This window comes from Triticum aestivum, chromosome 2B, assembly GCF_018294505.1.
Source record: "Triticum aestivum cultivar Chinese Spring chromosome 2B, IWGSC CS RefSeq v2.1, whole genome shotgun sequence".
In the NCBI taxonomy this organism is placed as follows: domain Eukaryota; kingdom Viridiplantae; phylum Streptophyta; class Magnoliopsida; order Poales; family Poaceae; genus Triticum; species Triticum aestivum.
Window position 1 is genome coordinate 703,001,651 of NC_057798.1, and position 12,899 is coordinate 703,014,549.

Genomic DNA, 12,899 nt, shown 5'->3' on the forward strand with positions numbered 1-12,899 from the left:
AAACCCCACGCTCCTCCGTCGGCCTCCCGACCGCCGCCCAGCCGGAGACTCTTCCCCGACTACGTCGTCCACCGCAACAGCTCGCCGTCCCTCATCCACCGCACCGGATGAGGATCCGTTGTCGATCTCATCGTCCGGCCGGATCAGCTGCCCCGTCCTCCCCCTCCAAGGAGCTACCCCGACGTTTGCCTCGTCTATCGCGACACCTCAATCCCCACAGCGCCGTCTTGACCTGCCCCACCGGAACCACAGCAACCTCACCAATTACTCCGATAAAGCCGAGGCCAACTCGGCGCCACCAAGGAGGTTCTGCACTCACCGCTACATTTTATCTTTCATTCAATCTCACGGGGCTGCCGGTGCTCGATACCAAGTAGACATGGCGTCTCCATCGACAGTGCCGTCACCGGCCACATCATCCACGGCATCTCTCCCCCATGTCGTTGCTTCCTCGGCAGTGACTTCCACAACGACACTAGCTGCAGCTGCTCCGGCTCTCGCTCGCGCTGTGGCTCTGTTCTTGCTGTCAGTCGCGTTGCTGCACTGCTCCTGCTTTCATTCGTGCTGCTGCTCTGCTCTTGCTCTCGCTTACGCTGCTGCTGCTGCTGCACGACCTCCGGCAGCTACAGGAGTTGTTGCTTTAGCACTCGCTCGCGGTGCTACTGCACGACTTGCCCTCTGCTAGTGTGTTCCCTGCTCGAGCGTCTGCTGATTTAGATCACTGCTTCTCTGCTACTAGTCCTCGAACGCCCTAAACATCTATTGCAATGCTCTGTTACTAGTTCAATCAGTTTCGACAGTAAAATTCAGTTTCGACTGTGAAGTTCATTTTCTTCAGTTAAGTTCAGAGTGAACAGTACTTACAGCATCTGTCGGAGCGGTCGTGGCGCAGCTGATGCGTTTTACATCTAGCACTTTTTGGTGATGTATTTTACATCATCTATTGCAGATGATATTAGGGTCCCACTTCAGATTAAAGTTGTTTGTCTTGTCATACTTCAGCCTCGTCGCCGTACACCTTAGTGGAGCTGCTCCAACAACGGAACTGTCCATCACAGTGGAGCAGTACCCTTGGCGCCGTTTCCAGAGACCTTGGATCTTGTTCCCCGCCTCCGACAGTCACACCGGCATCATCACCATCCACCACGTCCAACCCAATGATGCTGAGGTCCACAAGGCTATGCCAAAGAGGTTGTACACTCGTCGCATCACTTTGTTTCTCCATTCCTCTGTTCTTCCAATTCATGTGAGCCAAACACCCAGGTTGACTGAAATCCTATGTTTCTAAATGCTCTGTTTTGCACGTGCATTCCTATCCTATTCCTGTGTTTTTCCTGTCCCTGCGTTTATAGAATCCTCCAATTCTAAGGAGCCCTTACAGATTTACTTCATTTTAAGATTGGCGTCAAAGAAAACTCTGTGTGTTATGTCCTGCTCCTGCAGTGTCATCATCCACCCCACCTGAGGTGCACCATCGACAGAAGCGTTCACTGCAGTAGAGATCCCCCTGCAGACTTTCTTTCACCGCCTCAGATCATCTTTCCCGTTGCCGGCAGCCACGCCAACTGCATTACCATCATCGACTAAGCAGATGAACCTGAGGACTACACAGTTCCGGAAGAGAGGTCGCAGTCTTTCGTGTTTGCTTACGTTATACATCGGTTATTATTACCTTCTACTTTATCGTTCAATCTTGAGTTTTGAATTGCCCATGGGTCTCATATTGATCCAGCAACTAATATTATCTGTCTACTATCTGGTTCATCTGGGGTCTTCTATGTGGTTCATGTTGGGTGGGCAACAAACAATATATGATCCATTGTCTATCTTTTTAAACTGAAGCTATAAGCTACCTGCGATCATTAGTTTTGGATCCATCCACTCGTTTGCTACCACCAGTCTTGATTTTTGCATGCACCCCTTAGGCCTTACAAAATCTAACTATTGTTTTTATTATGCATGTCAGATATTGTACACAATCGTACTGAACATGTAGAGAAAAAGAGAAGACCGTTGTGTGCAAATATAATGTCATGCAGACGCTACTCCATGGTGGGCGAAGTGCCACCCCCCTCTCCTGCATTTCCAGATTGTATTCCAGAGGAAGATAACTGTTCAGATGGAGATTCAGAAGGAGCCGACCATGCCTGTTTACCACCTGAGGTGTTTGGTCTAACCTGGCATGCTGATGTTGGTCATATCATGCATATGGCGCCTGGCATTGCTTACATTATACATCTTATATGTCATCAGCTTAGTTTAGATTTGCTTTATGTGAATGCCACCTGTTTGGTTTCTATAACATACTCCCACCATTCCTAAATATTTGTCTTTTTAGAGATTTCAACAAGTGACTACATACGGAACAAAATGAGTGAATCTACACTCTAAAATATGTCTATATACATCTGTATGTGGTAGTCCATTTGAAATCTCTAAAAAGACAAATATTTAGGAACGGAGGGAGTATATGGGAATTATGCAATGCCATCTTCTTTAGCCAGGCATCATATACGTGAATCATGCAATGCCATTCTGTTTAGCCAGTCATCGCATATGTGAATTGTATCGTGCCATATTTTTTTCCATAATGTATTCCATTTGTCAACAATGTTTATACATTCAACTACTCTTCCTGTGCATCAGCCATTTGAGTCAGTCATGGGAAAATCTGGAGTGAAAACAAGGTCTTCTGAGCAGTCAGTGCTACTTGTCGATGCAGATTTCTTGCTGGTTACAGATAGCTCCTCAGAGGAGGATTCAGAGAGAGACGACCAATCATATCCCCCCCCCCCGAGGTGCATGCTCTAACTTGGCTGGGTTATATTGCTCATATCATGCACATGGTGTGTTGCATTGCCATGCCATCTGCTTAGATTAGACATGCTTCGTGTGAATGCCTCCTGTTTGCTTTCTATATTAGATATGTGAATTATGCAATGCCATGTTTTTCAGCCAGTTATCATATATGTGAATTATGCACCGCCATGGAGCCAGGCATCATATATGTGAATTATCTCATGCCATCTTTTTTCTCATTACGTATTCCATTTGTCGACAATCTGTGTATATTGAACTACTCTTCATGTGTATCAGCCATTCGAGCCGGTTATGGAAAAATCTGGAGTGAAAACAAGGTCTTCAGAGCAGGCAATGGTATCTGTTGAAGCATATATCTCGATGGTTACAGGGAGCTCCTCAGAGGAGGATTCAGAGACAGATGACCAGCCCTATATCCCACCTGTGTATGCTCTAAGTTGCAATGTTTATATTTCTCATATGATGCATATGGTGTCTTGCATTGCTTAGTTTAGACATCATATGCACAATATTGAATTCTATCTTCTTAGTTTAGAGATCAAACATGCGAGTGCCAGCTGCTTAGTATATGAATCAATTATGTCAATTATATCATGCCATCCTGTGTACTTAGACAACATGTATGTGAATTATTTCATCCCAACCTATTTTAGAAAGACATCATATAGTTTTGTCATGTCATCCTGTTTAGGTACTCATCATATGTTGAATTATGCCATTATATCTTGTTAAGTTATCCATCATATATCTAAAACTGTGTCATGCTATCCTGTTTAGTTAGGCATCATATATGTGAAATTGTGTCATGCTGTCCTGTTTGGTTAGACAACATATATGTGAATTACCACATCTGTCTATCATACAATGTCTGTACGTTCAATTTCTTTTCTTGTTTATCAGCCATTTGAATTGGAGGGGGTGATGGCAGTATCTAAGGGAGCAAAAACTCGTTCTTCACAAAAGACAGTGCTACCGTCGATGCAGATAGAACCATGGTTGTACTGGCCCACAAACTAGCCCCACCACACATAATCGAGACTCTTCCAGATTGCACACTTACATCGTTGGGCAGAGAACCAGCTACAACCCATCTAACTGCAACCCCAGCGGATAGTAACCCACTTATAGTTAACAAAGCACCATGTCCACCACAGAGTACCGCCACACGAGCAGTTAAAGCTACTGCAGTGCCCAAAGCACGAAGACCACCACAGCTAACCCAAACTCCACCTTTAAAGCAGAAGAGCAACAGTTCTCAGGTCAGATTCCGTAGCTATGGTCCATACTCCTTTGCTGTTGCATCACTGTATTTACTCATACCAACTACTTTCGAATTTGAAGGATCCCATTGAAACTCCAATGGCGCAACAGGTATGTTTTAAACCTATTTCTTTAACTGGATTGTTGTTCTAACTTATTGCTCTATGTTGATTTCAGTTTAAGTTGTATAAACAGTTATGTTCTCATGTGATGCACATTACAAGTGCTGCCAATGTTGTGTAGTTTCTCACACTTATATTATGTCTATGCTGCTGTGTCTTAAAAATATATGAGTTGAACTGTGTCTCTATCTTGATTAGGGAACATAAACTAGAATGATATGGACAATACAGTGACCATAGTACATAGATATATGTTTGTTTCATGTTGTTATCCTGTCCACCTTACTACTGAACCGGTTTACCAAAATGAGTTTGGTATACTACAAGCTAAACCTGTGATGTGTCTGCTTGTTTCTCTTGTAGTATGCAAACAGAATATTGGAGAAGAGCACCCCACTATGCAATGGTAGAGAAAGTAATGCAGATAAGGTTCAAGATAGTGAGACAACCTTGTTGGTCTCCAAGAAAGGTGATAAAAACAATCTTGTAGACAGTGAGAAAACCCCACAGTCCTGCCTTGATGTAGTGTTCGAGTTACTGGCCAGTACCGCTGGCACAAGCTCTTCGAACTCGCTGCCTGAATCACTTCGGCTTCTTCAGTCTCAGCTACAAGCTGAAAGGCATCAGTCAGCTGTGCTGCGGCAAGAAACCGAAGGACTAAGGAAGTCCCTGCAGAATTCAGATGTGTAATTTCTTGTGCAACAGCAAGCGCTAGAGGATTTAAGCGCCAAACAAGAGAAAGTTAACACGCTTGTTAAGCATCTTGCCAGCATTATGGGTACCCAGGATATTGTTTCTTGAACTCTTCTGAAGTGGTTTCAGTTCTGGACTTGTTTTGCTACGGCGTTTATATGTTGATGTGTTCCCTATATTTGCACTGGTGGTGAACTTTGATGCCCACTGGATGTAATATGTGTAATAGCCGTGATAGCCTAGCATAAGTTGCTTGCTTATATATTTACCTATTGTCTTGTTTATTTGTTTGCTTGAAGTCAGTGTAGTTCTTTTTCCGCGGTTTGCTAGTGGCTGCAATAACCTATTTTTTTAAACTAGGCCACAATAACCATGGGCTAATATTTACTGTAGTGACACTCGGCCTCCTACGGGCCATAGAAACAGTGGGCCTTCTACGGGCCGTAGAAACAATAGGCCTTCTACGGGCCATAGAAACATTGGGCCTTCTACGGGCCGTAGAAACAATGGGCCTTCTACGGGCTATATCATCAATGGGCCTTATACGGACCGTATTATTGATTGGCCAAACATGGGCCAATAACATGCCGCATTATGGCCGTAAACGGGCTAGAATTGGAATCGCCCGTTCATGGGCCGACCATAACGGGCCATCGTTAATAGGCTGTATTTGATGACGCTGTGAAAACGGCCCAATGTATTAACGGACCACAAACGGGCCGACTGTAACCACGGGCTGAATTTGGCCCACAAGCATAAAATGACAGTAACGGACCGTAAGTAAACGAACGCTCGAAATGAGCCCAAGAATAAATGGGCTCTGAGAAGGCCGAAAGATAACATGGGCTGGAAACGGCCCAACTGAATAACGGGCCCTTGATGGGTATAAAGTGATACACCATGGGCCGTTAATGGGTCTAAAGTGATACACTGTTCATTGCGGGCCAGTTTCACCACGGGCTGTTAATAGGCCAAGAGTTACATAGGGCCTCATATGGGCCGAAAGATGTCATGGGCCATACATGGGCCAGAAGTGAAAACAGGCTGGAATCATATTGGATGGCCTAGATGACGCTACTGGGCCTAATTCAGATATGGCGTAACGGGCCTTGGGTTAGCGGGTTGTAAATGGGCTATATGCGAACAGGTCATTAACAGGCTTTCCATGGGCCGGCCCGTCACCTTTTGACCAAGTCAAACGGGTCGGCCTTTTCACAGGAATGGGCCTCTGTTGGGATGTGCCACGTGTCGACGTATCATACGCGCCTTCAGTCCAATGAGTGGATGACATCTGTCCCAACAACGAGCCGACATGTGTTTCCTCCAGCCAATGATGATTTTACACGTGGAAAATCCCCATTGGTCGGGGCTGTTAATGGGTTATCGGATCCAAAACCCGACCCGATAGCTTAACAACGTTCCGTTACGGTGGATGCCACGTGTCGGTCACCCTTGACGAAAGCACTTCTGTGATGTGTGATTTATCATCATGGAAGGGGACACTTCCGTGATGATAATTTTGGTAATGTCATGGAACACTTCTATGACAGCACAGGTATGACTATCTTGATTCTGTCATAAATTTGTCATGGATGTACATGCATGACAAAAAACGCAACCTACTGTGACAAACACGTATCATCATGGAAGTGTATTTTTTTGTAGTGCTGGTGGCCCCCCTCCATTTATGCCAGCACCCACACACTTCATCTTCTTCCCAAAAAAATCCCCATCCAACTCAAGCACGAGTTCTAGCTCATTTTTCTGTGATTTTTGATCTCCTTCCTCAAAGCCCCATTCACAAAACTGCTTTGGGAGATTGTTGCTTGGTATGTGACTCCTCCATTGGTCCAATTAGTTTTTGTTCTAGTGCTTTATTCATTGCAAATTTTTGCTGCATAGGTGACCCTGTTTTTGAGCTTGCATGTCAATATTATGAGGTCCCAAGTAATTCTAATGCATGATATACGCTCTAGGCACTTGTAGGAGTAGTTGCTACCAACCTTGTTTAGTTTTATTCACTTTTATTTTGAAGTTACTAAAATTTCAGAAATTTTTCAGAAAAAGAATTATGTCTAGGAGAATGTACCAAGGTGGTTCCTCAGTAAAGAAAGGACCCATGATTACTATACGTGAGCAAGACGTTGAACTGCCGAGGGACGCAGAAGTACGAGCTTGTGAGTAGCCATCCGGCGATTTTATGGTCGAAGCAGGCTTTAAGGAGGAATTTGACGCGTATGTGCATAATGCCGATCTGGAGGACTTCTTACAAGATAAGTGTCCTCAGTACTATCAATTGACTGATTCATTTGTGCGAAGGTTTAAATATAAATATACACGTAATTCTCCGAGTGTCCTATTTGATATCTATGATACATCTTACACCATGGACTTAGAGGATTTTATAACTGCTTGCAAACTTCCACAGTGGGGCAATATTAATGATCCCCACAAATCTAAATTTAGAGATTTCCTTGCTAGTATCACTGTGGGAGAATCAAGGGACATAGCACAAGGTACCATAGGGAGCATTCATTTTCCTGCTATACATTATTTTGCTCTTTTCATTTGTAGATGCATTAACGGTAAAGATGAAGCATGTCATATGTGTGTCCCTGATCTTTGTGTCCTCAAGAGTGTTGTGTTAGGTTGTAAAGATTATAACTTGGGGGCAATAGTTGCACGTAGGTTGCATAATAATGGTAGAGCTGGAGATTTATTTGGAGGAATTTATGCGACCCATGTGGCAAATTATCTTGGTATAGCCCCACGAGAGGGGGATATGATGTTTCCTCCTGCTTATTTAGATTATGACGCTATGGTCCATCATCATTTTCTTAAGAGGAATGAATAATTCCTCCAGTATCGACTAATCTTTGACAGACGTAGTGTTGTCCATGTTACTCTTCCTGCTCCCTTCCTTTTTGATTACCAGGCAAAAGGAAGATATGTTGTTACCAGGGAGGAAACAGCTGAACACGAGGGGAGAGCAGAGGCGGCTCACCAACATACCGCAGCTCAGGAGGCATTTGCTGCTGCATCTCAGTACGACCCCAGTTTCAACTACGGATATCAGCCAAGCTATCCTTGGCATTAGACCAACTTAGGCCAAAAGCCTAAGCTTGGGGGAGTACATATTTCTCACCGACTTTACGTTCATGTTCACACACTATTCTAGTCGTCGGTGCTCATACTCTTTCATTGTATTATCCATGCTAGTTTAATTTTCTTTTTCTAGCTTTCTTCCTGTGTGTTTGATAAACCTTAAGAAAAACCAAAAAAAATAGTTAGTTTATTTTCCATGCTTGTAGTAGAATTAAAATGAAAACCCAAAAAGATTTCTCGTTCTTCTTTTACTTGTTGGGAGCTTTCCCGTGTAAATAGTTTTATTTTCTTTTCTTTCCTTTGGGGGTCGAGAGTAGAAGAACATATTGAAAATGTTTAGCGGCTCTCATATGCATGATTGTTTATTTAACTTAGAGCCCATATTACTTTGTCTCCTCTCTTGAGTTGAATGCTTGCAGATTCCAGCTTAGTCCAATGCACGTGCACTATTATCATTATACACATCGTTCGTCGTGCAAGTGAAAGGCAATAATAACGATATATGATGGACTCATTGAGATGAGAAAAGCTGGTATGAACTCGACCTCTCTTGTTTTTGTAAATATGATGAGTTCATCGTTCCTGATTCAGCTTATTATGAAGTAAACAAATTTGCAATGACATCTAGAGATTATAGTTGCTTGTGCCATGCTTGAAGCTATGAGTTATAATGGTTTTACCTTGCGTGCCAACATGCTATTAGAATGATTATGATGTGGTATGATGGGATGGTATCCTCCTTTGAATAAATTGAGTGACTCGACTTGACACATGTTCATGCATGTAGTTGAAACAAATCAACACAGCCTTCACGATATTTATGTTCATAGTGGATTATATCCTACTCATGCTTGTACTTGGTGTGAATTAATTTTAAAGCATGTTTATGACTGTTGTCGCTCTCTCAGTTGGTCGCTTCCCAGTCTTTTGCTAGCCTTCGCTTGTACTAAGCGGGAATACTGCTTGTGCATCCAAACTCCTTAAACCCAAAAGTTATTCCAATGAGTCCACTATACCTTCCTATATGCAATATTTACCTGCTGTTCCAAGTAAATTTGTATGTGCCAAACTCCAAACCTTCAAATAAAATTCTATTTTGTATGCTCGAGCACCTCATGTTTCGACTAGGGCTGCCTATATCTTCCATGCTAGGTGGGTTATTCTCATGAGGAGTGGACTCCGCTCCTCATTCACGAGAAAGGGACGGTAACCGGGATGCCCAGTCCCATGATCCAAAAAGATCAAAGAAAATTAAGATAATTAAACAAAACTCCCCCAGAGCTATTGTTAGTTAGAGGCACTCGTTGTTTCAAGCAAGCCATGGATTGATGCTTGTTGGTGGTGGGGGAGTATAAACTTTTACCATTCTGTTTGGGAACTGCCTATAATGCATGTAGTATGGAAGATACAACCATCTCAAAACTATCATACTAGTGTGCTACTAATCACTTTGCTGCATATAATTAATAACTAGGTGTGGTTGAATTGACAACTCAGCTGCTAATACCTTCAAATATTCTTTGGCTCCCCTTGTGTTAAATCTATAAATTTGGATTGAATACTCTACCCTCGAAAACTATTGTGATCCCCTATACTTGTGGGTTATCAAAGCCCCTCGACGTCCACCCTGACCTGTATGATGCTGTCATGACCCAGGGTGGCTTCAGCGACGAGGCTCTCATGGCAGCTCTCAGCCACCTGCTTGACAACAAGGCCCTGGGTGTTGGGTTCGTTGCCATGGCAGACGCTCACAGGGTGCTGTGGCTCAGGAGCTGGCTGGGCAAGCACTACTACTAGAGTAGTGTTGCCTGTGAGCGTGCATGATCCTCGACGGCGATGGCGGTGGCGATGATGACGACGTACATTTTGTGTAGCAAGGGCTGAAAAACAATTTGATGGTCTGTATATTTTGGTGAGATGGTATATACTAACCCCTCACGCTGATGGTGAACTTGCGGTGGTAGGACGACACCATCTATTGGATGTGGTGGTAGGTTAACACCAAGGTAGTGCTAGGTTGAACGTGCTATGTCGTATGATCATGCATGCTTTACTTCTCTTCTGCTCCATTGTTGTATGTGTGCTACTTTGCTTACTACTTGTGTGCTGCATTGATTTGCTGCTTTAACTCTTGCTCTTGTGCATTGCTAGGGCGAGTGGTATGTCGTGTTCATCGGTAAGGCTCTAGGGGTTTATAGTTCATGGGAAGAAGCCAATGCACAAGTGACATCGTATAGCAACAACAGCCATAGAGGGTTCAAGACTAGGCAGGCAGCAGAACAAGCTTACTCCGACTGGGTGCGAAAGCACGGAGGTAGCAGTGTTGACAGTGGCAAGGTTGGAGGTGTCAAGGTGGATCGTCGGTTTAGGGTGAAGCTGAAGAACTTCATCATCGTCGCTCAGTTCATCGTCATTGCTGTGTTGTGGCGTTGTGTCCTAGATGTGATCCTCACCAACTAGGGTTTAAGGTAAGCACAACATGTACGCCGTATGCAACCAAACACCATGTTCATGTGCCGCTTGGGCCAATGCAGGCAACCAAATAAAGTGCACTTGCGTATTACCAAATGTAGGGATACTAGATGCAGGCAACCAAACAACTTGCAGATGGCGTATTAGGGCCTGTTTTTGCTCAACCAGGCTGGGTTGAGAAGTGTATGCAATGCAGTAACTGTTCACAACGGCAACCAAACACACCCTAGTTGCACATTACGTGATCATGGTTGATAGGTTGCAACTCCATAGAAAGTTGGATCATACAGCTCCAAAAAACAAGTTTTTTTTTTAAAAAAATGCATCATTCAGTACTAAAGTTGCGTAATGCAGTACTAAAGTTGCACCATATAACACCAAAATTGGTATTGAAAAAATTTCATCGAAAGATACTCATGCGGGATCTAGTTTTAAAGATATCGCCTCAAGGAATCCATGGTGAAGACAGATCCGAGTTTTGATGCGCGGTTTGAAAGATATGACTTTTTAAAAATTTGAAAACCCAAAGTAAATGCAACATTCACACCCATCAGACAAGGAATCTCTTGCTCACGTGAATATTCCATTACTATATGCCACGTCACGCATATATAAAGATAAAATTTTGGACCACAAAACTGCATGGATGTATGTGAGAACTGGCCGCTCGATTTCGCTAATTAGTTCAATATTACCTGTGTGTAACAAGTATATTTGTAGGAGTTCTTCTATTTTACTGTTATAATTTTTTTTTCTCTTCATCTTAGTATTGAGCACTGCACCATAAGCTGAAAATCATAGTTAAATTTGTCATAAGAATAAATAAGGACTCACAACAGCAAGCGAGACATAATATGAGCCCTCGGACGCAGCGGCAGCGGAGGCGCGCTGTGAACGGCCTGGCACTTTACCTGCGGGTGCGCGTTTTTTTCTTCTAAACTTTCCTGTCAAATAAAATGTAAGCTTCTTACAGGCGGGCACTGTGGTCAGACTGTTATATGCCATTTAGACTATTATGTACTGGCATGTAAAAATATGAAACTGGCATGTAAAAATTACGAAAAGTGAGCACTGTATTGACTTGAAGTAGTTAAGTCTATGAGATTTGACATACCCACAAATTGTATGGAAAATTTCCTCCGGTTGTCATGAAAATTTTTTAAAGATCCAAATCACCATATGTCATGCGAAAATTGCTCGAAATTCATAGGTAATTTTCCGAATAGTGTTAAGTATTATAAAAGTCTGCATTATTATTGATATAGCAAAAAGTGACCCCTTACACGATTTAACCCGACGACCGCAAGCCATTATGGCCAGACTCACACAGAAATCAAATCACCAAACAGCAAACCCGATAAACAAACTCTATGGAGATCGGCTTAGAAGCCGTGGACCTTGATGCACTCCGTCTTGGCTAGGCCGGCCTTGGCGAGGAAGCCGGCGACGCGCTTGCGGTGGTCGCCCTGCAGCTGGATGACGTTGCCGAGCTCCTTGTCCTCGACGACGGTGCCGTTGCAGCAGAGCTCCCGCTTGAGGTCCCGCAGCACCTTGGCGTAGTTGTAGCTGGCGCTGAGCCCCTGCACCGTGGTCAGCGTCTTCTTGCCATTGCGCTGCTGCACGCGGAGGTGCACGTAGGCTTCGTCGACCCCAGCGCCGCCCCCGGCAGCGTCATCGGCGAACGGGTCGAACGAGGAGGGCGGGGGCGCGTCGTTGTCGGCGAACGGGTCGGGGACCCCTGCGGGCATGAACTCCTGGTCAGCTTCTGCCTTTGGCGCAACGAGGTACCTGTCCTTGCCCTTGGCCTTGCCGCTCTTCCTTGCCGGCACCGTCTTGCCGGTCGCGGCCTTCTTGTTCTTGGTCTTCTTGGTGTCCTCCTCCTCGTCGGAGGACGAGGCGCCGCCCGCAGCCCACCTGTCCGACGCGAACGGCGGCGGTGGCGACACCTTGACGCGCTGCTCCAACTCCGGCAGCGCCACGTCGGTGTTGCTCTTGATCGACGAAGGCGGCGACACGCCGGCGGGTGTGTGGGCTCCGGGGGCTCTGGCGGTCGAGATCGCTGGAGGCTTGAAGTTCGTTTTTCTCTGCATATGCTTCCGGGGGAGGCCACGATGGGTATTTATTGGTGGACTGGTGGAATCGGTCGAGGGGAGTTCGTGCGGGACACGGAAGCAGACCCCGAGTCGGTTGGGTTGGCGTACTGGTGCAGGACACGTCTAACGGGTGGATCTTGGCCGTCCAGTGGTGCATGTACAGTTGCAGACGGCGCTGATCGTGCCAGCTGGGGAAGGAACGAAACTTGGCACCCACGCACGGCACGGTTTCTCTCCCCCCTCTCTCCCGAATCGTTCCTGTTTCTAAGGAAGCGCGTGAAGCGAGGCCAACCGAGGTAGGCAGGAGAAACATTGGAGGCCAAGGAAGCTGACT

The 12,899-nt window shown here is 45.0% G+C and overlaps 1 protein-coding gene across 1 annotated transcript; it reads right to left on the minus strand.

The window, feature by feature from the left end:
- Nucleotides 1-11,700: 11,700 nt before the first annotated feature.
- Nucleotides 11,701-12,579, minus strand: LOC123042192 (uncharacterized). Its single transcript, XM_044464698.1, has one exon. The coding sequence runs from the start codon at nt 12,560-12,562 to the stop codon at nt 11,855-11,857; it is 708 nt and encodes a 235-aa protein (XP_044320633.1). The 5' UTR covers nt 12,563-12,579; the 3' UTR covers nt 11,701-11,854.
- Between the last annotated feature and the right edge of the window lie 320 nt (nt 12,580-12,899).

Bases quoted from the DNA above. Each gene is read 5' to 3' on its own strand.
- LOC123042192 (XM_044464698.1), bottom strand. From the start codon at position 12,562: ATGCAGAGAAAAACGAACTTCAAGCCTCCAGCGATCTCGACCGCCAGA.